Genomic DNA, 26,188 nt, shown 5'->3' with positions numbered 1-26,188 from the left:
CCCAAGTAAAAACCACACACTACTTCTACATGTGCCTGCCATACAGTGCACTGATCCACTAGTCTGACTGCAGCCTGAGATGAGATCAGACCTTCAGGCTCCTTCACAGGTTTATACCTATGAGTTAGAACTTTTCACGACCTTAATCCTGGGTGTGTGTGTGTGTGTGTGTGTGTGTGTGTGTGTGTTTACCTTGCTAGGCTGTTTAGGTTTGGGTTTGACACTGATGAACACATCCAGCTGTTCCATGAGAGATGTGACACACTGTGGATCTACTGCAACATCTTCTTTGATATCAAACATCAGGACCAGTGGGAGGCAGCCCTGTGTCACACCCATGTCCACACACACACACACACACACACACACACACACACACACACACAGACTCATTTGTCTTACTATTCCTATCCTTGTAAGGGCCTTCCATAGACATAATTATTAATGCATGCATTAAATGCTATGCCTAGACCTAAATATAAAAGTAAAGTTATCTTAAAGTAATATTAAGGTTTTGTTTTAAAAAAAAACAAACAAAAAAACAGGAACCAACCAAATGTTCCCACAAGATCAAAACGGTCAGATATTCCTATCCTTGTGAGGACATTTTGTCTCCACCAAGATAACACATGCACACACACACACACACACATACACACTCCACTACCACCACCAGACAGTGAGAACGGAAGAATGGAAAGCAACTTTCAACAGAGTTTTAAATCATTGGAACTTTAAGTGCCTTAAAAACTACTTGGCTCACATCCTAAAGTAACAGAGCTGCAGTTATTTTACTGTGATCCACCCTCTCATTCTCATGTTGAAAAGAACAACATCAGCAGGTACAGCATTGAGGAAACTCGGCACATTAACTCAACAAACCCAGCAGGCGCTCTGGAACCACTGAGAATACACTAAATAGTGATGTAGCACTGAATTATTTCAGGCTGTGGTTGATTAAAAGTTTTTGATCTTGTATGCATGGACATACGATTGTCTTCTGCTGCTGCCGATGGTCCCATGTGGCAACATGACTGATTTGTACTTCCTTGATGCCTGAGTTTGAGCCTTCCTTCAGTGGATAAACTCACCTGGATACTGCTGCTGTAATCATGAAGACCCTGATGCTCAAAATGAATACCCTTTCAACACCATTTGACTTGACTCTTCTACAACTGGATACTGTAAAGATTTCTAATCACACTATCCGCTGTCACCCTGAAGAGGATGGGTTCCCTTTTGAGTCGGTCTTCATCTCAAGGTTCCTTCATGTCGTCTCAGGGTTGTTTTCCCTTCGCCATTGTCCTCTTTGGCTTACTCAGTAGGTATCTAAACCTACATAAGGATCTGTGTAAAGCTGCTTTGTTCAAACGTCTTCTGTTAAAAGCTTTACACAAAATGGAATTGAATTGAAATGAAATTTTTGACTAATCATCACATAATTGTGATTAACTATTATATCCTGGCAAACGTTTATAACTTTGATAATATGAACATAACATCCTGTAGGTTTATTCTGTAGAACATCAAGAAAATCAGACCCTATCTCACTGAACAGGCTACACAGCTACCAGTCCAGGCTCTTGTCATCTCAAACTGGCCTACTGTAGCGCACTACTCTCGGGCCTCCCAGCCAGCTCCATCAAATCCCTTCAGATGATTCAGAATGCAGCAGCACTCCACTGGCTTCCTGTAGCTGCCTGCATCAAATTCAAAACCTTGATGCTCACTTACAAGACCTTGTCTGGAACAGCACCCCCTACCTCAACTCTCTCCTGAAGGCTTATGTTCCCTCACGCAATCTGCGATCGGTTAACGACCAGCGCTTAGTGGTTCCTACTCAGCGTGGCTCAATGTCCCTTTCAAGAACCTTCAAACTGACTGTCCGTCAGTGGTGGAATGAACTTCCAACCTCAATACGGACCACAGAATCTGTCACTATTTCCAAAAAAACAGCTGAAGACCCACTTCTTCCATGAGCACTTAACTAACCTCTAAAACGCCAACCCCACATTATATATATATATATATATATATATATATATATACACATTATATATATATATATATATATATATATATATATATATATATATATATATATATATATAAACAACTTACTCTGGCTCTTACTCCTCTACTCTGCACACTTTGCTTCTCTAGAACTCAATGATAAATCTTGTATGTTAGCACTACTTGTATTGTTTTCTGCTTGATATATCACTTTGCTTGTATTTCCTCATTTGTAAGTCTCTTTGGATAAAAGCATCTGCTAAATGAATAAATGTAAATGTAAATAATACTAATGTAATAGTGCACACATACTACATGATGGTACAACGCTTTGATTATACAAACATCTGGCTTACTGACCGCACATGAAACAGGACTGTGGAGTCTAAGGATTAATTGTGATCACCTCGAATGAGAGCTGCATAGCTAAGAAGAGATGAAGCATCACGATGCTGTAATTACTGTTTTCCCACAAAGTGCAAGGGGAACATTCTCTACTTGTGTGTTCCCGAACGAAGAGCCTATGTTTATGCTATTTCTTTTCTTTTGCTCTGTGTATTGCCACCCCCGCTCTCATTCTCACTGACCACCCTGTAATGAGTCATCTTCTCTTCCTCTTCTTCTTCTTCAGTATATCTCACTGAACCGGCCAGAGGGCCCAGAAATCTGAAGAAGACCACAGCAGCATGTGACAGCTAAAGGCACTGTTTTCTATTTTGCCTTGTGGGAGGAATGCAGGAATTCAGACACACACACACACACACACACACACAAACACACAAACACATACACAGAAGAATAGAAGAAAAACATAGACAAAAAAAAAAGAAGAACGGAAAGACATAAATACGAAACAAGTCAGCTGGACAGAAGAGAACAGAAAAAGAAAGACTTTTTACCATGAGGTACTGGCGTGCGAGGCATACAGAGTCGATGGTGCCCTGGATATAGACGGTCGATTTTTTTTGCGGGCAGTTTGGATCGGGGAAGTGCACTTGCGCGCCGGTTCTCTGCATGATGTGCTTGATGTTGCTGCCGTTGCGGCCCATCATGGCAAGGTGGTGCTGAGGCGCGATGTCCAGCTGCGTGCTCACGGTAATGGCGCTTGCCAGGCTCCCGGCTAAGTGCTCCAGCAACATGGCCGTTCCCCTCTGCAGCACAACCACAAAGCAAGCCTGAAATGATCTGTCAGGTCCTCTAGTGGCTTTCCTCCGACCTATCAGCATCAACTGAGCAGCATATAACTGTACATTTTTAACCGTCTTTAATGAATAAAGGGATGAGTGAGGTAATACCACCCCAAAGTGGGTTATTTTCATATAACAGCAAGGCCCGGTGTTTGTTATTCCACTTATACTGACAAAAAAGTTTCGAATTTATAAATGAATAACACGGTGCGATCTGACAAAAGTTTCGAATTTATAAATGAATAACACGTTGCGCTTTTTAACCATTTTTGGTTATAATTAACGTTATGGAGCGTCCATGAAACAAGTTTGATCCTTGTAACACTTACTTTATAGCAGCTATAAACGTTCTTCTCTCACCAGCCTCTCTTTTTCTCTCTGTTAAAGTCAATACGACAAAAACCAAAATGCAGTTTGTTACTTTACAGAGAAACCAGAAAGCATAAACTCCTCTGTACTGAAAACTCGCCTGCGGGGAAAAACATACTGACTGTTACAAGGCGCTGATACTGAGACTCCTTTCATAAATGTTATAAAAGCGTTTTTTTCTCCTAACAGAAAAAAAATTCATCATATCATAATAAATCGTCAGTTTATTATTAGGCTTTGATTACGTGGAGCGTCCGCCATACAAGCCCCGGTGTATGAGCTGTTACTGTAGAAACAATAACAATTCTAATAACAGTAACGTATTAGGACGAGCGTATTAACATAAACTTGTTGCTTATAGTAAAATGAGAACTGCTCTCAGAGCCGTGCTGTTATAGAAAAATTAACCCACATCTTCTAGTTTGAGAATTTGACCAAAATTCTTTATACTTCTGGCCTTCTGGAATGATCCAGATTTTTTATTGGTCAGTTGCTGGACAGGAAGAAGAGGAGAACATGCTGCGTTTTCTGTGGCCCCTTTAGCTCCCATTTACTGCCTGTAGAAGCACTTGGTTTTGGAATGGGTATTACGACCCCAGCTCTCAGCACATACCACACATTGCAAGTGGCCTTCTGGGGGCAGGCCTGGAGCATCTTGTCTCTAGCTCTGGACCCAGCAGGCCACTTGGAAGTGAGGAGAGGATCATGGGTAACAGATCATGCTCCATACTAGCCGTTGGAACTTTTCATTAAAAAACAGCAGCCTCTGTGACATAAGCTTCAAATTGAGTATGTACAGCTTTTCATCTGAAATTTTAGTTTAATACCAGTGTGGGTTGAAAGTAACAATAAGGTTTATTCCCAGTCTCTAAAGGTGCGTGTTGTGCATACCTTCACAGCTGCAATGTTGTTCTGAGAGCCCCTCACAACCCCCGTAGCACCGTAGAGCCTTGAACGCTGCTTGAAGGCCACAGAGACGTTGTATGTCTGAGAGATGTGCTGGATGGCTGGAGAGCTGGGGTCAGGGTTCAGCTGTACTATGACCGGCAGCTCGAACATTAACACCAAAGGCAGCAGCTCCTTCAAAAAAAAAAAAAATTATATATATATATATATATATATATATATATATATATATATATATATATATATATATATATAAATTGGCTTTGTCTGTATTCACTGAAATCTTCTATCTGGGATATCTGATACCTGCTGATCAGTATAAACGGGAACCAACTGTTTGGCGCCATCACTGGGGATGTGTGACCTTGGCCAAATCCACACCCAAAACCACTGTGTTTGGCTTGAGGCCACATACACTTTTTAACTGCACAGAAGAATTAAAGCTCTTTGCTAAACTCCTGCCGTCATAGACGCATGAGAGACAAGTTCCTACACAAATGAATCATGAGCAAAAACATTGCTCCATAATACCATCATGTATGATTTTGATCCTTCACATGCCCTAGACAGATGAAATAGTAAACAAGCGCGACCAATCAGACAAAACGCACCCATGATTAGTCCCATATGCGACAGGGCCTGCGCATACACTCACATTCTGTACCAGGGACCAAAATGAAAGGCCTTGTGAACCCCGTCAGATGTGGTAAAGGAAGGAACTTCCTCTAAAATGTAAAGGCCTCCATCCGTCAGGCTGAGCAGAAACATCAGAAGCAGTCAAGGACAAAAGTGCTGATGCTTGAACATTCCTAAGCTAACAATTTTCTCATTCTCATGGGGCTTAAAACCAATACCCAGGTTCTGATTTTGTTCATAAAAGCATCATATTTGGTTTTTGCTCACAAAGGATCATTTTTAAATGGAGAATCAGTAATGCGTTTGGTTTTCTGCATGTTTGTAAAAAGAGCCTTTCTAAATCCTCCTGGCTCATAAGAAAAGAATGAACTCAGCTCCAAGAAGAATGCAAGGCTAATTTTTAAATCGCCTAATCTCACTGAAGCATAAAAAAAAACAGTTTAAATCTCTGAAAGCCAATAAGACACATGGTTTCTGGTCAGTCTTACTTGTAATACCTAGAAAGACACCTACAGTAAGATGAAAACGCTTCTCACGATAGTAACGGTTCCTTCCTGAACGTTTATGAATATTAATATCAGCAGAACTCTGGTCTTGCTGGCAGGAAAAGAGAAAGGAAAACTTAAAATTTCAGTCTCCTACTTAAGTGGGTCAGTCAAACGCACTCCATCTCTCTTCATGCTGTCCACTAGCTGTCAAGACAAATGAGAAAAACTAAGGCAGGCACTCCTTCAAAGACCAAAAAGGAAAAGGGAAAAGTGGAGATGATTGGAGTGGTCAGGAGTGGAATTTCCAGCAGCATAAGTCACGCGAGAAAGATGGAGAGTGAGAGTGAGAGAGAGAGAGAGAGAGAGAGAGAGAGAGCTAGTGGCTTGTTGGTGTTTCATTCCCAAGTATATGTTTCACCCACATCACTTTGCTTATACTATATGGCTCAAAACCCACACTTGAACTTCCTGGCTAGATGCTCATTTCTTACAAATTGCTTTATAAATGGTAAAAATTTTGCTATCATTTCTGGTGTAAAAACCTACAATTAATTGGGGTTCAGTTTCTGAACAAAATCCCACAGAGAGCGGATTTGGTCTTGTTCATGCTTGTTCTTTAAAAAAAAAAAAAAAAATTGGTTAGGAAGAACCTCAGTAGTCTTGTAAGCTGAGGAAAGAGCCCGGGTGCCGTTGAATCGAACCAGAGCAGCAAAAACACTCAGTCAAATGGCGCAGGATGCCAACAGCTTACAATTTTTAACAGCACAGCTCCGGGTCACTGCCACGTGTTTCACATCAGAGATATGTACGCAAATCCAGAGTCTCAAATCTCATGTCCGGTTTTCAACATATTTTCCGTACATCCACCAAAACATTATCAGTTTCTACTTATAGTATCATACAGTAAACTTCTCAAAACAGGTTAAAGAGTTCTCATGCATGACATATTTTGTGCTTTTTTCTGTTCTGCATCATCTGATCCAACTAATCAGGTAAGTCTCATCCTTTGGTAGATCCTGTGAAACCACTAAAATGTACAGAACAAGGTTACTCCAGGACAAAGACTGGAAGCCTCTGTGTTAAAAGACACCTATTTGGCTTTGTAAAGGTAACACCAGCAGGGGGCGACACTTCAAGCCGTCATACAGAGGGAGGCATTTTCTTTTTCTCACAGAGGAATGCAGGTGAAAAACTCATTTCATCTGTTAAAAACATTATACATATCAACACCATCCACCCCCAACAACCCGTGACCTCCGCTCACAAACATTCATCTACTGACCAGGACAGCATGTTGGACACCCGTCCCAAAGTTTTCAGTAAGAGCTAAAGGAATTGACCATGTGTTCTCATGCAGAGCTCATAATAAGCAGCTATAAAGTATTTACGAGCCACTGTCCAGTGTTTTTACTTACCCTGATTCTGGCCCGGGCTGCCTCCACTCCTCCCGGCTGGCCTGCAATAGACACCTACAGAGATGGAGACAGAAAATTCACTTCACGAAACACGTGCTCAGTGCGTGTGAGCGTCCGTTAAATCCCTTAACAAATCAAATGCTATGTTTGTTGATCATTTTGACCATCAGCTCTGAGTCAACCACAGCGATTACCAAATAAACTGAGATGGGTGTAACTAGGGACAAATACGAAAGAGTATCAGACTTTTTACGAAACTGGAGACACGGCTCGGGATGTTTAACATTCCTACAGTCTCCTTTAAAATGAAACATGTGTTGTCATAATGAAATACTGCATCTCTCGAAAGCACATAAACAAGAGCCTTGCCATCAATTGTTATCGTTGGTGTGCGACCAAGAGCCTAGAACTTTCTTCAGTAGTGTGTGGGGGTCAACACATTTCTTTATTGCACACTTTCTGGCTGTTATTTACATGCACACATGCATGCACAAACATTCAGACACTTATTCTAGTGGCAATTGACTGTAGCCAGTTCATAAACTGGCATGCTTTTGGACAGTGAGAGGAAACTGGAGAACCTGGAAGAAGCCCAAGCGAACATGGGGACAGCATTGAAAATTCTGCAGAGACAAGAACCCTACAGAAGAACCTGGAGCTGAGATTTGGTGACGCTATCTGCAATTAGCAGAAACTAAAACTCAAGCTAAAATAGAAGCTAAAACTCATTTACCAGAAGCTCTGCTACATCCCAACTTGCACTGAGTTGGAAATGTATCTTGTGTCCAATTAATGAAGCTCTAACCCAGGGCTATTCAATAGGTTTCAGAGTGGGGGAGCCAATGAGATTTGCCTATTTTAATTATCTATGTAAATACAAAGACACATGCAAACAAATATACAACACAAATCTCAACAGTCAGTCACATAAAGCCATTTCCATATTCAAATAGCAGCGTACATCCTTACATACATTTCAGTTCTTACATATTAGACCAAATCTGTAGACAAAAGCTGCATTTCTTACCAAATGGGAAACATAGCTTTTTCCTTTATTTATTTATTTATTTATTTATTAACAATAGCGCTGAAGGCTTTTAAGTCGTTAGTTATGTTACATCTTTGATAGTGATTTAATAAAGCAATAAGGTATGAGAGGACATGTCTTACATTCATTTTATATTGGATAAGGACATTCTTGGGCACAAAGCAAAGCAAGGAAAAGCAGTGTTCAATAAGTAATTGAATTTATTATTAATAAGATTCATGATCATTTTTCTGCCATGCAATTTAGTCTGTTATAAGTAAGATTTGGTTGCAAAGCAACATAATGGACATAGATTAAGGCAGAACAATGACTTAAGTATAACAATTTTACTGGTTAACAAGCAGGAACATTAACACAGGCTTCAGATATGACTCAGACAATAAATATTTTGTAGCCCGTTTTGATTAACTATGCTAATTTTCTGTATCTGTGTCAAATGTTTTTGCTAGCAAAGTGGGAAATATTGGTCAAAGCTGAGTCCCCACTCAGGCACCCCACTCGCACCACTTTATCCAACTCATACTGAAAATGAATGATTGCATCCTGTTTTGTTAAAAGCCCTTAATGCATACATAATACGTTTTTAATTTCATTTAATCATCTGGAAATAATCAATCAAAAGACCAGTAAAAATTTACTCAAGGGCCACTAATTGAATAGCGCTGCTCTGGGACTGTCTAGGAACATTATCGAATCAAGTACCTGCTTACATTTACTTCCAATTTACTATGCCACTCGAGGATAAAAGAAAGTAATAAGATTTCCTAGATCGAGCTGATAAAATTCCTGCTGATAAAATTCACTCACACAAGCCCAAAACAATGAATCAACAAAACAAAAGATCTAAACACAATATGATTAATCACAATATAATGAACTAAATCACAATATGATTAAATAAATAAATAAATAAATAAATAACAAGGAAGACTAGGCAGAATACATACAACAGAAACTTAGCAATGAGATGCAGAAACATTAGAACCTAAATAACAAAAATAATCGAGGTGAAATAGCAAACAGGTGTGAATAATAGAAATAATGAGGAAATAGCAACGGCAGCTGGGAAATGGAGTCCAACGGGGCGTCTCAATCAGCTCCCTAGGTCATGAATCAGTATATCGTGTACACGAGTTCAGGCACTATTAAGGACCCCGGCTCACTATACATTGGGACACTGAGGACTCAATTTCCGGCGACATGACTACATATAAAACGTCACCACTGGCATTTATCGACAACAGGCAGGGCCGGTATCTTTCTGACATTATATGTCATATAAATTTGTTAGCTTAATCACACACATTTCTGTCATGGTACTTCAAGCAGGATCGTAGGCTAGTTAGTGCATTTTTTAAAACCATTAAACACTTAAAAGTCATTAAGAGTAAAAAAAAAAATCTCATATAGAACACCAAATAAAGTTATAAATCGCCAAAGTAAGTAACCATTTGAGAGCAACAATGATAAAAAGCTACATACATTTGTCTGAGTTCATTCACCATTTTTTTTTTTTTCGAGCTGAGAGGCTTCAGAAAACATGACATCATTTCCAGTAAGGGAAAATAATGAGCATCGAGGCTTCCTGGTTTTTGTGGTGCGTTGTGGGATTTTTTAGGGAGGGAACGTTCTGGTGCACTAGAAGGAATTTGCGATTGAGAAAGCCCTTAAAATGTCTGACTCCCTGATCAGACACTCCCTGACTACTGAACTTGGGAGCTGATAGTGACGCAACCCCAAGGTGGCCAGGCTACAATGCATCCTGGGAAACTGACATCATAATTGCAACTGGTACGAACATTGAAAATGCTTGAAAGTTTGTGAACCCTTTAGAATTTTCTATATATCTGCATAAACATGACCTAAACATAATCAGATTTTCACATTCTTTTGACCAAGTATCATATTTTTGTCTCATTTGTTTAACTGGGTTCTCGCTGTCTACTTTTAGGACTTGAGTGCAAATCTGATGATGTTTTAGGCCATATTTATGCAGAAATATAGAAAATTCTAAAGGGTTCACAAACCTTCAAGCACCACTGTACATGCTTCTAACATTAACATAGACAGAACCTTATAATTTGAAGGTAATGAAAAGCTGTGTATATGTGCATTTGTTGGCATATAAGTGTGATAAGATCTGACCTGGTTGCTCTTCTCCGCTTGGTTGTTGCGGTTGGAGTCAGGGAAGTGGATGTGGCAGCCCGTATCCTCCATCACCTTCTTGATGTTGTTGCCTCCCTTGCCGATGACGTGTGAGTGCTCGGTGTGTGAAACGTCCATTTTCAGAGTCACGCGATTGCTCTGTGTCAATAAGCAAATAAATGGATCACCATTGCATTGCTAGCATGGACCATATTTTCATTAAAGCGGATGTTATGAAAGCCTTGATGACTAAGAACAGCACCAAACCTGTCAATAAAGTGCTGATATAGATCTATGAGCTCCAGGAGTGAGTCATAGTTTCCCATTACAATTCAGGCTCGCTTTTTCTGTCCTCTCGGCACACCGTATCCAAATGAACAAAAGCTAACAAAACAACGTAGCGCTCTGTATCCTTGTCCAAATCAATTAAACAAATGTTTTAGAAAGCACATGACATTCTGCAGTATACTGTAGCTTTAAAAATTCCTTTATTCCAGGTGCTACAAAGTATTACTTCTGACATCTCCCAGATTTGCATCAGGGACCAAGGATTCAGTAGTGTAGTATTTGCTACTTCAGTAAGAAGCTATGCTTTCTTTAAACTTTGAACAAACGTCTTTACTCTGAATATGCTGATTTGTGCTGTTTAAGAGTGTGCATGAATCAAAGCCATTCTAAATAAAACTATAAAGTTGTTTAGTGTTTTTTTTCCTCCCATTTTTCATGAACATAGACATGATATAAAAGGGTTTATTGACAAGGATTATTTGAAGGGGATGGGATAAAGGACAGACCATGATTACTGCCCCTTGATTTTTGGGAGTCATGTTCCATCCATCCATCCATTTTCCATACTGTTTATCCTACACAGGGTCACAGGGAGCCTGGAGCCTATGCCAGGGAACTCGAGGCACAATGCAGGGGACATCCTGGACAGGGAACCAACTAGAGATGCACCGATACTAAATTTCTCAGCCAATACGATAAACAATTATTCAGAGTGATATCGGCCGATACCGATAGTTCTGCCTTTTATGCCTTCTTTTAAATTCATAATAATTAATTCCACAATTCTGAAGGAAACGCAAATAAAAACTTTATTCTCTCCATTTCAACAACTTGTTTCACAGTAACTGGTCTCATAGACAGAAAACACATTACTCTAATTAACATTAACACATGAACTAAATTCTGAAGATTAAAGTAAGATTTCTTAACTTATTGAATGTTATTAATTCATATTAACAGAATTAATTGACTGAATTATAAAAAAAAAAAACTCCTGTTAGTCTGACATTCACTCACCACTAACAAAAGCATTTCTACTTCATCACTGAACATCAAACTGGTAATATATAATATAAACTTTTATATATTAACATTAACTGGATATGAAATATACTACTCTACAAATATATTTTTCTGTGCAATATATACTTTTTGTCAACTCATCTTCATTTAAATTTTTCAGCAGTGTACTGGTGCTTTAATAAAGCGCGAGCAGCTGGAGAAAACTCGACTCGACGCCGAAACTCCTGCTTCACTGCTGCAGTGTCCGGTGTCAAATTTTAGCAGTGCAGAGATTACAGAGATTACATACTGCATTTTTGTCATCATTCCACACAAGAGAGATCATCTTTACACACAGCACGACATCGATGTGATTTCCCACCCTCTTTTGATTGACAGGATATAATCGGCCCTGATCATCGGATGAACCTTTTGTTCAAACAAAAAAAATCCCCACTAAACGTACAGTTCTGTCATCTGTCCTTCTGCGTAATTTGTACTTTGATTAGCACAACCCTTGCTTAGTCAATGTACTTTTAATTTCTCTTCCAAGGGCATTTTTTGGTGGAAAATGACCTCGTAATCGACCTTGTTCATGTTCATAATACCTGTGCTCATATTTCATATCACTGGAGATAATGTATTAGAGATGATTTAAGTGGCGTTTCATTCTGTGTAATCACCTGCCAGAACTGTCTCTGATGACCAGGTTTGGGGAGTAACGGAATACATGTAACAGCGTTACGTAATCAGGATACAAAAAACTGGTAACTGTAATCCGTTATAGAGTAATAAAGTAATCAGATTACAGGTACATTTTGTAAAATAAAAATGGGAATACTATCAGGATTACATTTTGTTTAAATATAAAACCAAAGAATTTTATATTTTGACATAACACAGTATAGATAGCTGCTTGATTATAGTTCTGGATCTCTCTTGCCAGTCGTGAATCACATAAGCAATCTCCTGGTGTATGCGCAAATTTTTTAGACCTTTTCTAGACCTTAAAAAAGCATTGGGCTGGGATTTCAAAGTTAGAGAAAATGTCTGGGATTCTGCTTTAGTTTCATTATGATGTGTTTATGGTCTAATACTGCATTATGTGTGCACATATTTGCATTGCTTTAACCCCTCTCTGTACTTCCCACCTTCTCGCACACCAATTGTTCGATTATAAAAGGCTTGCAGCAACCATTGGCCAAATTACTGCCTCTCAACCATTATCCTACTCCCAGTGGACGTGCGAAGGTGAAGCCCTGTTGTGAACGGCATCAAACAGTTGCTTGACAATAGCAGCAAATGACAGCTATCCTGAGTCGAAACAATACCCATGGCCATATAAGGTCATTTTTAACTTCATGTTATCACATTGCTTCGTATTACATGGCCATTCAAATGTGTAAATGATGGCAGAAGGTTCACTCATGGCATCTGATATTTTGTTTTATTCCATGGACATTCAAAAGAATGTAAGAATTGATATATATTTATATGATGCAAATAGTGCTAATAGTGTGTCTTTTTTAGTGTATTAAAATCTGAATTCATAATAAAACTGTTCCGAACACTATTAAGACAAGAAAAAAAAAGGTGTCCTCTTTTTGGAAAACCAGAATATGGTCACCCTAGCTTTTATGATGTAATGTTAGCCGCATCAGGGACAGTGCTCCTTTATTTATTCATTTATTTATTTATTTTCTTAAAACAAATCCAAACATTGAACATGTTTTTAAGCTCTAAAATAAGCTCTAAATAAAAGTATTTTAGTTCATATTGATTTTCTCTTGACTTTATTTACATATGTGACCTTGAAATAATCCAAAAGTAATCAGATTACATTACTTTCATATTGTGATACTTGAATTATGTTACTCACTACATTTTTTATGAAGTAATTTGTAACTGTAACGGAATAAAATATTAAAGTAACCCACCCAACCCTGCTGATGACAGGCTGCATGAATCTACAGTGTGAGCTAGAATGAAGTCAGCCCCAGCCTCGCTTCTTCATACCGTTCTGTGTATTTTTCTTACAACCACTGGTGGTGCTGTTGCGCTTTTTCTCACAAAAATCCAGAATAATCCACATTAAAACATTTATCAGCAAATAATCTGATGGGGACGCAAAAATGAAACCTTATATTGTTAAACTGTACTTCAAAGTATACTTCTCTTAATTTAGACATACGGTACTATACACGATCCATGCAAAATGATGTTTCTAATATGGTTTTATTCCTGTCTTTCTATTGGATTTCTTCCAAGCTCTGGCATGGCAAAACTATTTCTTGTTATTATTTCTGCTATTACATAAAAGACTAATGTTTCCCTTTAGGAGACTGATAAATTGTGTAAACAGCTAGTGTGCATCTAGTACATGTCGTAATTGCTATCCATGAGGAGTTTGGTTGGACATGTTTGTTTTTTTCCCCTGATAATCTGGCCCTGATGGCTCAGATTCCAATCAGATAAGAAGGCTATCTAGTTCAGGCTGTAGCACCTGAAGCTGTTCCTAAACTGTGACCAATACATACGAGAAGGGGCATTGATATAACAAGATATAAGACAGTTTAGCTGTCCTGCTCTTCCTCAGCACAAAGTTTGCCCTCCTGTAGCGATGGAATGCTCTGCAGATGCTATTATCACAGAGGAGCTCAGGCCTCCCTCTGTGAGTTATTATCTAACCAATGAATGATGTCTATCTACGATTCGCTGGCCAGTGGAATCTGAGAGTGACTGCTGAGTGCAGGGTCATTGGCTAAGAGAGACCTCTGAACTATATGTAGACCAGCAGGGGTCTCAGAACAACAAAGTCACAAACCATGTGCTAAAGTTTGTACAGCATAGAGGACATGTTTCTAATCTACAACTGGACTAACTGGACTAACAGACTATTAGGATAAAATCTAACACAGTATGTGTAACGATTGTTAATAGTGCACATCTGACTCCAAATGCAGCTGTAACAGCCAAAATAATAATAGATATACAAACAAATAAAGGACTAAGTTTAACAAACTAGTATTCTACTCAAAAAATGTGCATTTTGAGTAGTTTTTGAGTTTGCACGACAGAGATGCTTCTTAAACCCACGGTGATTTGCCAACTATTACAATTTTAAATATTATTAATAAACACATCCCACTTTTTAACTGTTCATATATGTTACATTATGGAAAGTCTGTGAGACTCGAGTGCTTATTGGGTTTCTCTGTAATATGACAAGCTGCAGGGGTTTTTTTTGTCTCATTGACTTCAAGAGAGTGAAAAAAGTGAGGCTATTGAGGAAATAACTGTTTATAGCTACTATAATGTAAGTGATAATAAGTACTAACTCATGTCCTTTTATTTTTTATATATAGTTTTTTCTTTGTTGTACTGTATAACAGCACATATTGAATCTGTTTATTATTAGTCTTAGATTATGTGGATCATAGTCCCTGTGAATAAGCTGCTATAGGAAGGATAACTTATTAGAACAAGCCCATTAATATCATCTCATTATTAAAGTTACAATATAAATATTCAAATCCGTGCTGCTACAGAAAATTAATCAACACCTTTTCATTTGAGAATTCAACTGCTCTGTGGTATAATTTTTGTAATCAACACACACTGTTAAAGCCTATTATTCATATGTAATATCACAGTGCATACCAGATGTAAAACGACTTCCCCGTCCTAAATTAGCATTGCCATGTTGATTTGCAATGACTTATCAATGAATTTATATATATATATATATATATATATATATATATATATATATATATATATATATATATATATATATATATACTGTGTGTGTGTGTGTGTGTGTGTGTGTATGTATACATATATATATATATATATATTATACAGTATAACAATTTTGTTTTTAAAAAAAGTCTCTACTTTTATGTTGGCATGCTAAACTCTATCACTTTCAATTATGATTTACTTGGAAAGCCAAAAACCTTCATCACATTATAATACAATTACTTGTGCGGCCCTATTTATGTAGCTCAAGAAGTGCCTACCTTCGTATCGAGGACAGACATGATCTTCTCCTTAGCTTCTTTCACGTCGTCCCTTTTCCCACTTACTTTGATATGTGGATCTGCAAAGCAGAGGGTGAACAATCAACAATCAACAATCTGATCACTGCAAGTTAACGTCCTACCATTGGTCTTCACCATGTCACATTGTTTTGTGTGTAGTTACGTAATAACATGAAGAATACTTCACTGCAAAAACAGCACAATAATTGCATTCCGCTGTGATCCTGCTTTTCATCCATCGGGTCGGAAAGTTGTTTGCTACAGAGTTACAAGAGCAATGTTGAGCTGCACTTTTAGCTAAAGTCAGGCTTTTATTTGTGTCATTACAACTAGCCGCTCCTAGCCCCTGATGCCAAACAGAATCTTGTTGTGTTAGCTAAGTTTCCATTACTCATTCATTATACAAAGGTTTAACACTTGCACTTAAATGTAGAGCACCGAACTTTCTGCCGTGTTCCGAAGCTGGTCTTGCTAACCATCTATCAGTGAATGTTTTTTTCTCTGTTTTTTCCCCCCCAGTTAGTCTCACAAGCCAGGCTTCTAGCTTTCACTACAGTACAGCTAATACTAATCTCTAGTACTAATCTGGTACTTTTTGTCAATAATCACAGCCATGAACTGCTTTCTTTCACAGAAAGTGACCAAACATTTTTCCTCTAACCTGTGAGCAAACATGCGAGATTATACTGTTTACTCATCATTAAATTAAATGTTTTCAGTCCAGGGACTATATCTTGCTCCAAGAAGCCTATTATGACACAATATTTGACTTTTTTTTTCTTGCAAGTTTCACAGACCTTTAGACAGCCAAACAGATTCCACGTTCAAAATTCTGTAGCCTGTGGCCAGAAAAGTGTGCAAAAGATATCAATATACTCTTGATCTGTGTATGGAGCATCTAAGGCTGAGACTATCTTTCAGCAGATGCTTTCTTCCATCCATCTTCTATACCGCTTATCCTTTTCAGGGTCACGGGGAACCTGGAGCCTATCCCAGGAAGCATCGGGCACAAGGCGGGGTACACCCTGGACAGGGTACCAATCCATCGCAGGGCACAATCACATACACACTCACACATCCATTCATACACCACGGACACTTTGGACATGCCAATCAACCTACCATGCATGTCTTTGGACTGGGGGAGGAGACCGGAGTACCCGGAGGAAACCCCCGCAGCACGGGGAGAACATGCAAACTCCGCACACACAGGGCCACGGTGGGAATCGAACCCCCGACCCTGGAGGTGTGAGGCGAACGTGCTAAACACTAAGCCACTGTGTGCCCCAGATGCTTTCTTGTACTTTGAAAATAGAAGTATTTCTGAAGTCACAATAGCAACCACCAAATTAAAATTAAGAGATGAGAATAAAGGCAAGGCATCATTTTATGCTAAAATGACCTCCATCGTGCGCATACTGCGGCCACTGAATTTAAACATTCATTTCATAATGATGGCTTTCGGTGCCAAAGGCAATGAGGAAAAAAAACATGCTGAATTGCTGTGCGACACAGAGGCGGATTCCTCCACCACAAAATCCTGCAGAACAACAATTCACTGCGATTAGGTGGACACTGTAAAGGGAGCTTGCCTAAATGCGGCTCAGGCTGCTTGTCATGGATTGGTCAAATGACAGACTATTAGTTAGCCACTACTGACCTTGGTCTAACTGCATGTAATGCACCCGATTTCTGTGGTCGAAATGAAGTGCTCGCTAGAGGTTTCTCTGTTTGCACTGTGGTGCAGGAGGAACTTGGGAGAAAAGCAACAAAAAAAAAATTGTGTATTAAATGGCCAGTTTTATATTGAAGGGCTAATTCCTGGTGGTGTAAGTAGTAGGATTACATGAATGAAAGATCTCTCACTTTACGTTTTTAGCCATAACTCTTCTCAGCGCTCTGTCCTTGACTGGCATGATCTTGAATTGAGTATAATAGAGTACTGGAAAGTCGTTGGTGGTTTTTATACAATTACAAAAACAAAGCTAGATAGTATACCCAGGCACCAGCCAGGCCATCCACTTGCTCATGCGCCAACCACCTCAAGAGTCATATCACTATTCATACAGATGTGAGACGTTTGGGAGGATTTCTGCATTTGTTGAATGAATGCCATCCAATAATTACAACAACAACAACAAAAATAGAATAAAGGCAGTTTTATTTAATAATCTACAAGCTCAACATTTTACAAGCCCAAATGTTCATGAAACTACCGTGAAAAGTTTCTAATAAATAAACATTTGGGACATACTTTATTGGAACTAAGATCAACCACATGCGTTCAGTAGCTGTTAATCAGTTGTGATGTGTTTAGTAGGTATTTCTTTCCATTCCTCTGGTTTAAAACTGTTTAAGTTCACTGCACGTTTTTTGTACAACCTGTTAGGCCTGCTTTGGATCACACCAGTGTTCACACCAATTCAACCGGGATTGCAATCAGGACACAAAAAAAGAAATACTGTTCTGTTGTTGGTTAACTTCTGTGTTTTGGATCAGTGTCATGTTGAATGACCCAACCTATTTGGAGTCTTAAATCACAGACAAATTGCCTGAATTCTGCTACAGAGTGTGGAATTCATTGGTCCCTCAGTGATCTAACCCTGAGCCAGTGATCCATTTCCACACTCCCTAAATCATTCTTCACTTTTAAGACATGGTTTTGGTGTTCATATGTATTTTTTAAGCGTGGGATTTCGCCAAATGATTCACTTTTTGTGCTGTGGAAAATCTAGCTGGATGTTAGTAAACTTGAAATAGATGAACATGTATCTTTTTTGTTTCGTTTTTGGTGTAGTTTGCACTGTTCTCAATGGAAATATCCAATCATACACTATACGGCCAAAAGTTGTACCTGACCATCACACCCATATGTGGGCTTTCCCCAAAGTGTTGCTAAAAAGTTGGAAGCATAATTGTTTAAAATGTTTTTGTATGCTGTAACATTACAATTTCCCTTAATGGAATTATGAGGCCTGAAAGGTGTTCCAGCATGACAACGCTCTGTCCATGAAGACATGGTTTGCCAAGGTTGGCGTGGAAAAACTTGCGTGTCCAGCACAGAGCCCTGACCTCAACTCCACAGAACACCTTTGGGATGAATTGTAAAACTGACTGCACCCCAGGCCTACTCGCCCAACATCAGTGCCTGACCTCACTAATGCTCTTGTGGCTGAATGAAAGCCTTTCCAGAAGAGTGGAGGTCATTATAACAGCAAAAAATGGACTAATTCTGGCCTTTAACCATACAGTGTACATTACTTTTGATTGATATTAGAAGGAAACATCTGGATATCTTATTAAGCTTAACCCATTTTGGGGTGAACACTGCATAAACCATCACATGTATACCTGGCCTGAAAACCTAGCCAAATTCATTCACAAGACAAAACTATTCTGCAATTGGTGCATACAAAAAATAAAGCTAGGCCAGGTCAGATTTAAAGATACACCATCAATAGTCTTCCCAACATCTGGCCATTGGAAAATAAAGTGGAGTAGATCAGACTTCTTCTGCCATGTGAAATGATCTTAATGACCGTTGAGCCTTAATTCCACAGAGACTGCATATACCACAAGGCGAAATAATATGAATCCTGAACCATATCTATTTTTTGCTGGTTCACGCAAAGTTGATTAAAAGAATGTAAGTACTCACATACGATTGTAAAGATATGACGCAGAAACAGCTCTCTATCATTGCTTCAAATTGGAGTATGTTTGGAGATGCTGCTCAGAGTTAGGTTAAGCAAAAATTGCGTGTGCAATGCTAGTCATAGTAAATGTGAGAATGACGTTATAGGTAAGTCATAGGTCATTGCAAAGACAATACATTCATGATCTTAAAAAAAAACCCAAACTGCTTAATTCTGGTCAGGCTCATGGTGGATCTGGAGCCTACCCCAGGAACACTGGGCACAAGGTATGAATACACACTGTATCAGATGCCAGTCTATCTCAGGGCATCTCACTAATTCATTCAGTCATTCATTCAATCACTCACTCATTTTCAGTAACCTTTTTATCCCAGGAACTGGTGGACACACCCTGAATGAAACAGCAGTCAATCACGTAGCACCATGCACACACACATTAATACACTCATTCACACATAGGGGCAATTTAGAGTTGCCGTACCACCAAACTGCTGTTTTTGAGAGGTGTGAGGAAACTGGAGAACCCAGACAAGCCCCATGCAGACACAGGAAGAACATGCAAAACTCCACATAGACAAAGTTTAGGATAGAACCCTGAATCCTGAAACTGTGAGGCAGGAACACTACCTACCAAACCACTGCTCCACCCTCAAAGCCAATGAAAACATTTCTTTAAAAAGAAAAAAAAAAAAGAAAAAAAGAAAATCTTGGATAAAATTGAGTTATACCAGAAGCTAAAAATGTTAATCAGATGACTATGGGGAAAAACATATCCAAAATTATGGTAGGCATCTGGTAAAGCTAAGCCATCAATAGAGATTGAAGGGTATGACATAAGGGTTAAGGGTTGAAAATGTGGCAAACAATATAATGCATAACAGACTCCAAAGAAAAACAAACATGCCAAATAAGTGGAAGGCTCTGCCAAAAAACAAACAAACACACATTTTCTGCATATTTTGATATTTTTAACAGAGAACTAGCCATTAAAGCTACCCCGAAGCGAAGCTAACACTTAAACTGCCCACAGCTGAAATGAGCAAGAACCAAACTGCACGTCCTGACAACATCCCTAACCCAGCTCTACAAATGTGTGCCAGCTAGCATATGTACACACTGATATTTGCAAAAAAAAAATGGCCAAAGCATTTTTTGTGGCAATAATGACCTAAGTATGAAAATGATTTACACACTTCAAGAGTTCTTCAAGGGTTCTTTGGAAGTCCTTAAATTTCTATACAGTCTTTGGGTAAATGTTTCTCCTTTGAGATTTCACTCAGAGGATCGAAGAACCTTTTAAGGATTCTTGACCTCTTTTTTACAGAATACAGAGAAAACCCACACAACTTAAGTGTACCAAATCCACCAGATTATGAAACACATCCCCCGAATGCTCGGAAGCTACATGAGCTTCTCTATTTCCCGTAGAAATGGTTTCAGTTTACAGATATTAGATTAAATAAGTAATATATTTAAAATCTTTGCACTCATTCACTTTATACTATGTTAATGGTAACGCCTAACTGTTTTTAAGATTGTATGTGACATCTAGAACCTGGCTCCCTGGGATTGGCTCCAGGTTCCCCCGCGACCCTGAAGAAGGAATAAGCGGTAGAAGATGGATGGATGGATAGATCTAGAACCTGTAGCAATATATATGTTGATCGACGCGTGTCAGATAATCATAGTGACATGGCCATGTCATGTATAGAATAGATGTTTTTAGTAGATGTTGTTGCTTTCAGTTCACTGGGAGTTGATTCCCTGATTCCAAGCATTAAAAACCTAAAGTCAACTGAAAAGCTTTTGAGTCAATTCCATTCTCCTTGTGGAAATATAGCAAGAAAAATACATTTAGCATCCAACTGTTTCAGCTTGGGTGTCTGATTTGGTTAACATAATCACTTGATAATATTCTCATGCCATGAGACTGTCTAATAAATGTTAGTAATGTTGTATTGCAGGTATTGACTTGTTATTTAATTAAGCCTAGTTAAGAGTTCTATTAGTTGACTGAAATGCTGGTAAGAAATATTAATTATAATATTAATCATAAGATTTTTTTGTATATATTTTTTTAAAGAATCCAACTAATCAATTAAAAAAGAAATCAAAATATTTGTTACTTGCAGATCTGCTTGACATGAGACTAGGGTTCATTGTCACTCACTTGATGATTCTATGGTCCTGAAAGTGAACTCATGGAAGCCAAATTTTTAGAAATGCTTTTATAACCCCTTCCATTGACCTTCACCAACTTTTCATCTGAAGTCCACTGAAACCTCTTTTCATTGGGCCACGTTGCACAGAATCCTGCTGCAAAAAGCACAAGGTGTGGGCAGCTCAAGTCCATACATGAAACCTCTTTTAGTTTTAGAAGTTTTAAAAAGTTCATTATCCTAGAGGTTCATTTTTCCATCATTGACCTCAAGTGTTCAAACTGTTTACTCAAAAATGCTGTGTGCACTAAAATACAACAGTCTTCATTATGGACAAATAACATATTACACTGTAAGATCGATTCGGAATCAAATCCACACCTACAATGTACACTGAACTTGACATCAACATACATAGAAATGGATTTGACGAAGGAATGCACTCCCAGCCCTGTCACTATACTGCCGTTTTTAAAAATAGGCACATCTGGAGCTGCTAATACACCTCCAAAACACACTAGCCCACCTCCCTACTTCACTGCTCCCCCATGCACAGCTGGTTTTAATAAGTGTTAATGATGGCACGAGGCACATCTGTACAAATAAAATCCACAGAACGTTTACTTTGAGCTAATTTCAGGTGCATTTTAGGAATGTGAAAGGAGGACAAAATGACAGACTGACATATCTCTGACATGAAGTCAGTCATAGAGCATAGTGGCCTAACACAGATTAGAGGAGAATTGTGATAGAAGTCCGGCTACTGCTGTATCGTGGAAAAGGAAATAAAATTCGAGTATAAGGGTGTAAAGTCAATCCTAATCCATACATCAGTCCTTCTAGGATCTTGCATAAATGATCATAAAGGATATCGCATAAATGAACGCAAAATCAAGCAAACACTGCAATTTTTCAAAATTACCGCAGATTTGGGTCAAGACGCGTCGTGTGACGTCATCACAACGCACATTCAGACTATTTGACTATCACCAGCCAATCAGAAACCCGATTCGGCATAAACAGGAAGTATTACATCCCCAGTCAAGACACAAGGAAGTGGTTAACATTTTTTTCCCCAGTGTAATATATTCACTTATATAACCATAGACCAAATCAAATGATGACTCAATTTATACATCTTATGTATTTGTATTTTATACTGGTATCAGCCATTTTATAAATGAAGCACAGCAACGAAAAACAGCTCATGCCTGCAAAACTAATCTTCACTGAATACAATAAACAACAGTATAACATCATGTTAATGGTAAACTTTTTCGATATTTAGTGATATATACTACAGGATCTAGATTTGATTGAGGACATTTTGCACTACAGAGGAAAGAGCTTACTACATGACTCACGTAAAAAAAAAAATAGCCTATTTGTAACATTATAATTCCTTGATCACAGATCATAACAACTGACGTGAAAAAATTCTCCAATAAAAATAGATTTATAGGTTTACTCTGCACCTGGCAGCATTGTTCACTTTGAACGTACGGCAAATGTTGCACCTACCATGAACTCATTTTTAAGTTAGAACTTAAGGTTATATTAAAACTATGTTACTTTAACTTCAAAGTACTGGCCATTTTACGTTCAAACTAAGCTACGATAGAACTTATGTTCAGCTGGGGCAAGCAGCAACAGGCCTCTTATTTACTCCAAAGGTGGCGCTGTGTGCTAAATGGGGTATGTGTTAATCAGAGAGCAGTGTTTTACAGGCTCTCAGCTGTTTGGAGTGGCCTCCATGGTGGATTATGTCATGCACACTGCGGCTCAGCTAATTCGCATAGTGCCACTACTGGCACTGCTTGAAAAAAAAACCCACACACGCATACACATAGACAAGCGAGTTCAACAGCAAATAACACTGAAGCAGTTAACACTGAGCACATTATGTTTGGAATGCAGTCCTGTGAAACATTAAGTGATTGTAGTTAAGTATGTGTGGATGAGTGAATAAGCTACAGTATTGGATTTGGAAAAATAAAGGTCTTACTACAGTATGTCCCTTTCTGTTCTAGTATTTTAGAATTTTTGATACATCGCGTAAATCGGCCAAGCCGGCATGTTTGGAACCAGCACCTCGAACAACAAGCAGAAAAAATGTGACTTTCGCACTGCGTGTGACTGAACAGATGTTCGTGAGCTTCGTGAAAACAAAATGCACTCACGAATGCTGGCAGAAATCATAGCATCCCAGACATATTTTTCCTCCACCAGAGAGTATTGAAATTATAAACGTACCTCATTAAGGATTGTAATGATTATATCTACACCAAATGGCTTTATCTTTGAGTCACACAGTGGCTGCGTATTGCCCTTAAGACACAGATGCCGCAAGACACAAAGTTTCCAGATTCATTCTGTTCAAGAGTCTTTAAAACTCACATCACCTCTACATCTAAGACACAACCAAGGACGTGTTTCTGAAAGGCCTTGAGGGAGACGAGTGAAGTTTCTGGTGGGCCTCCTGTGAGACTTGGTGTTTATTTCACTTGCAAATGCTGCATCGTGATGTGATTCCTGGCTTTTGACCCTGCACCTAATGGCCACCATGTCCTTTAGTAAACACACAAGCAGTGAGCTTGGTAGTCCCGCAGTGCCCATAATTATAGCCCATAATGTACACCTTCAGAGTTGCCTACATTGCTAATAAGAACATCCTAGCAGGCATACAGAGAAAAACAATAATGTTAATAATGTTACCACAAACTCCCGTAGCGCATGCTGGTTTATGAGACAGCTACTTTTTCCCAAGATGTACTCCAAGTAAGAAAATAGCAATGTGCAACCGCTATTAATAATAAAATGCTCCTCTATTTTCTCTCACTTACCAAATAAATAGCCCATAGTCCTGCCTTCGTCTTTTCTATTGGTCAAGAAGAGACCCATGAATTCACAGGCCAAAGTTAGACGGAGTCAGACAAGGTAACTGTTAACATGAGGAAATCTGCATCTTTCACTTCCAGAGTCCATTCCCCCTTGAATTTAGTTTTATTCACATTTTTATTTGACCACATTTTAGCTATATATATATAAAAAAGGAGAAAATTGTAGCTTTCAGGTGTTTTCCATAATGTAGAAGGAAGGGAACAAAAAACTTCATTGCTAAATTACGGCTAAATGGTAGACGTTGGCACTTCTGCACTTTAGAAAAATCCAAATCAGTAATGTTCTGATTATCCATTGAATTTGAATGCTATTGTCTGGAAATGCGTATTCATCTCCTGCAATGAGAACCGGGTTTAATAGAACAAGAACGGCTCCATTAAACCACCCATAAATTCCAGTGTCTTCCCAATCTGGTGTCACGGCAAAGCTTCATTGTGTGCCCTTTAGTACCCTGTCTTCAGAGCGAGCAATTTATTTGATCTGGTTTAAGAAAAAGCGAGGTGATTTCTGTCTTTAAAAAAAAAACTGCTGACAAAAAGACCAAAAGGTCTTCATTATAGGCAACAGACCTTAAATTCCCCCTGGGCTAACAGGACCATCTAGTCAGTGGCATACCAGATCACAGAGCTCCAGCAGCCTAGCACGATTTGCCATGGAAATAGCGACGCATTCAGCGGCCATGCCGTGTGGGCCAAGCGAGGGGAGCTGCAGAAATGGTACGCTTCGGATTTGTTTTTCCAGCTGCTGCACCCCTGTACTAAGACCTGTTCTGCTCCCCTTGCAAATCACGCCAAACAAGTAAACACAGATTCGTCAGCGGTTTCAGATTGGATCGGCCCGCGCGAGACAGGATGAGAGAAAAAAAAAAAGAGAATTATCAGTTTTCTATTCCGGATTCATAAGTGAACGGATGCTTGGTCCAGAGTGCAGTCAAAATAATTATATTCTGGCTAGATTCAATTCCGTTCTCTGATTCTGAGACAACAGAACTTTTGTAACCGTTTCCATGCATTTCACGCTTTTTAAATTCTTTTTGCAGAAGGATCGAAACTCAAAACAGTTCCCCACTGCTTGTCTTGTCTTGTATAACAATGAAAAGTTTAGTTTTTTTTTATATCCCAAATTACTATTTTCTTCATCTCAAGGCACATAGAAACTTTTAAATTATTTTGGTTGTTTTCTTGATGTTAGATGAGAGTCTAATTCAAAGATGGAGGAAGTGTGATGGGTCTAATATCACACCTTGTGCTCCATAGTTACAAATGCGAACCAGGTTTTGACACACCTCATTACTCTCAAGACAAAAAGACGCACATGATCTTTCTAAAATAAATAGGTCACTTTCATGCTCATTTAAGATGTCGTTGAAAAAAAGAAACATTTTTTCCTATTGTTCCTCTTTCAATAATAATTTAAATTGGGTCATTTTTACAAAAAAAAAAGCACACCAGGATTATGCCCTGTATTACAACGGTGTTACTATTACATTTGTGGTATAGGCGTTTATTGCTTTATTGTCAGTTTTCGCTGAACACACCGATAATCAAGGCACATTAATATTGTTATTGGGGGCAGTGGTGGTTTGACGGTTAATGCTCTGGGTTACTGATTGGAAGGTTGGGGGTTCAAGCCCCAGCACTGCCAAGCTGCCACTGTTGGGCCCTTGAGCAAGGCCCTTAACCCTCTCTGCTCCAGGGGTGCTGTATCATGGCTGACCCTGCGCTCTGACCCCAGCTTCTTGACATGCTGGGGTATGCGAAGAAAAGAATTTCACTGTGCATATGTATATGTGACCAATAAAGACTCAGTAATATTATCATTATATTATGCAGACATTATTCCCAAAGCATAAACATGCATCTTCACAAATGTTAGGCTTTACATCTGGGGCTTGGCTAATGAATCTGAGAACATTCCGTCTGTTGTGTCCGT

At 38.8% G+C, this 26,188-nt stretch overlaps 1 protein-coding gene across 2 annotated transcripts in view; it reads right to left on the bottom strand.

The window, feature by feature from the left end:
• The window catches only part of bicc1b (BicC family RNA binding protein 1b), a 76,692-nt gene that overhangs the window by 14,946 nt on the left and 35,558 nt on the right, over positions 1-26,188 (bottom strand). For both annotated transcript variants that reach the window (XM_053639113.1, XM_053639114.1), the window contains exons 4-9: positions 15,520-15,599; positions 10,208-10,366; positions 7,015-7,068; positions 4,461-4,649; positions 2,913-3,164; positions 193-324 (exon numbers count right to left, since the gene is read on the bottom strand). In XM_053639113.1, coding sequence (XP_053495088.1) covers positions 193-324; positions 2,913-3,164; positions 4,461-4,649; positions 7,015-7,068; positions 10,208-10,366; positions 15,520-15,599 — 866 coding nt within the window. The remainder of the gene's footprint in view (positions 1-192; positions 325-2,912; positions 3,165-4,460; positions 4,650-7,014; positions 7,069-10,207; positions 10,367-15,519; positions 15,600-26,188) is intronic.

This window comes from Ictalurus furcatus, chromosome 13, assembly GCF_023375685.1.
Source record: "Ictalurus furcatus strain D&B chromosome 13, Billie_1.0, whole genome shotgun sequence".
Classification (NCBI taxonomy): Eukaryota; Metazoa; Chordata; class Actinopteri; order Siluriformes; family Ictaluridae; genus Ictalurus; species Ictalurus furcatus.
The sequence above is the reverse complement of the archived record's forward strand: the minus strand, read 5'-3'. Positions and strand labels throughout refer to the sequence as shown.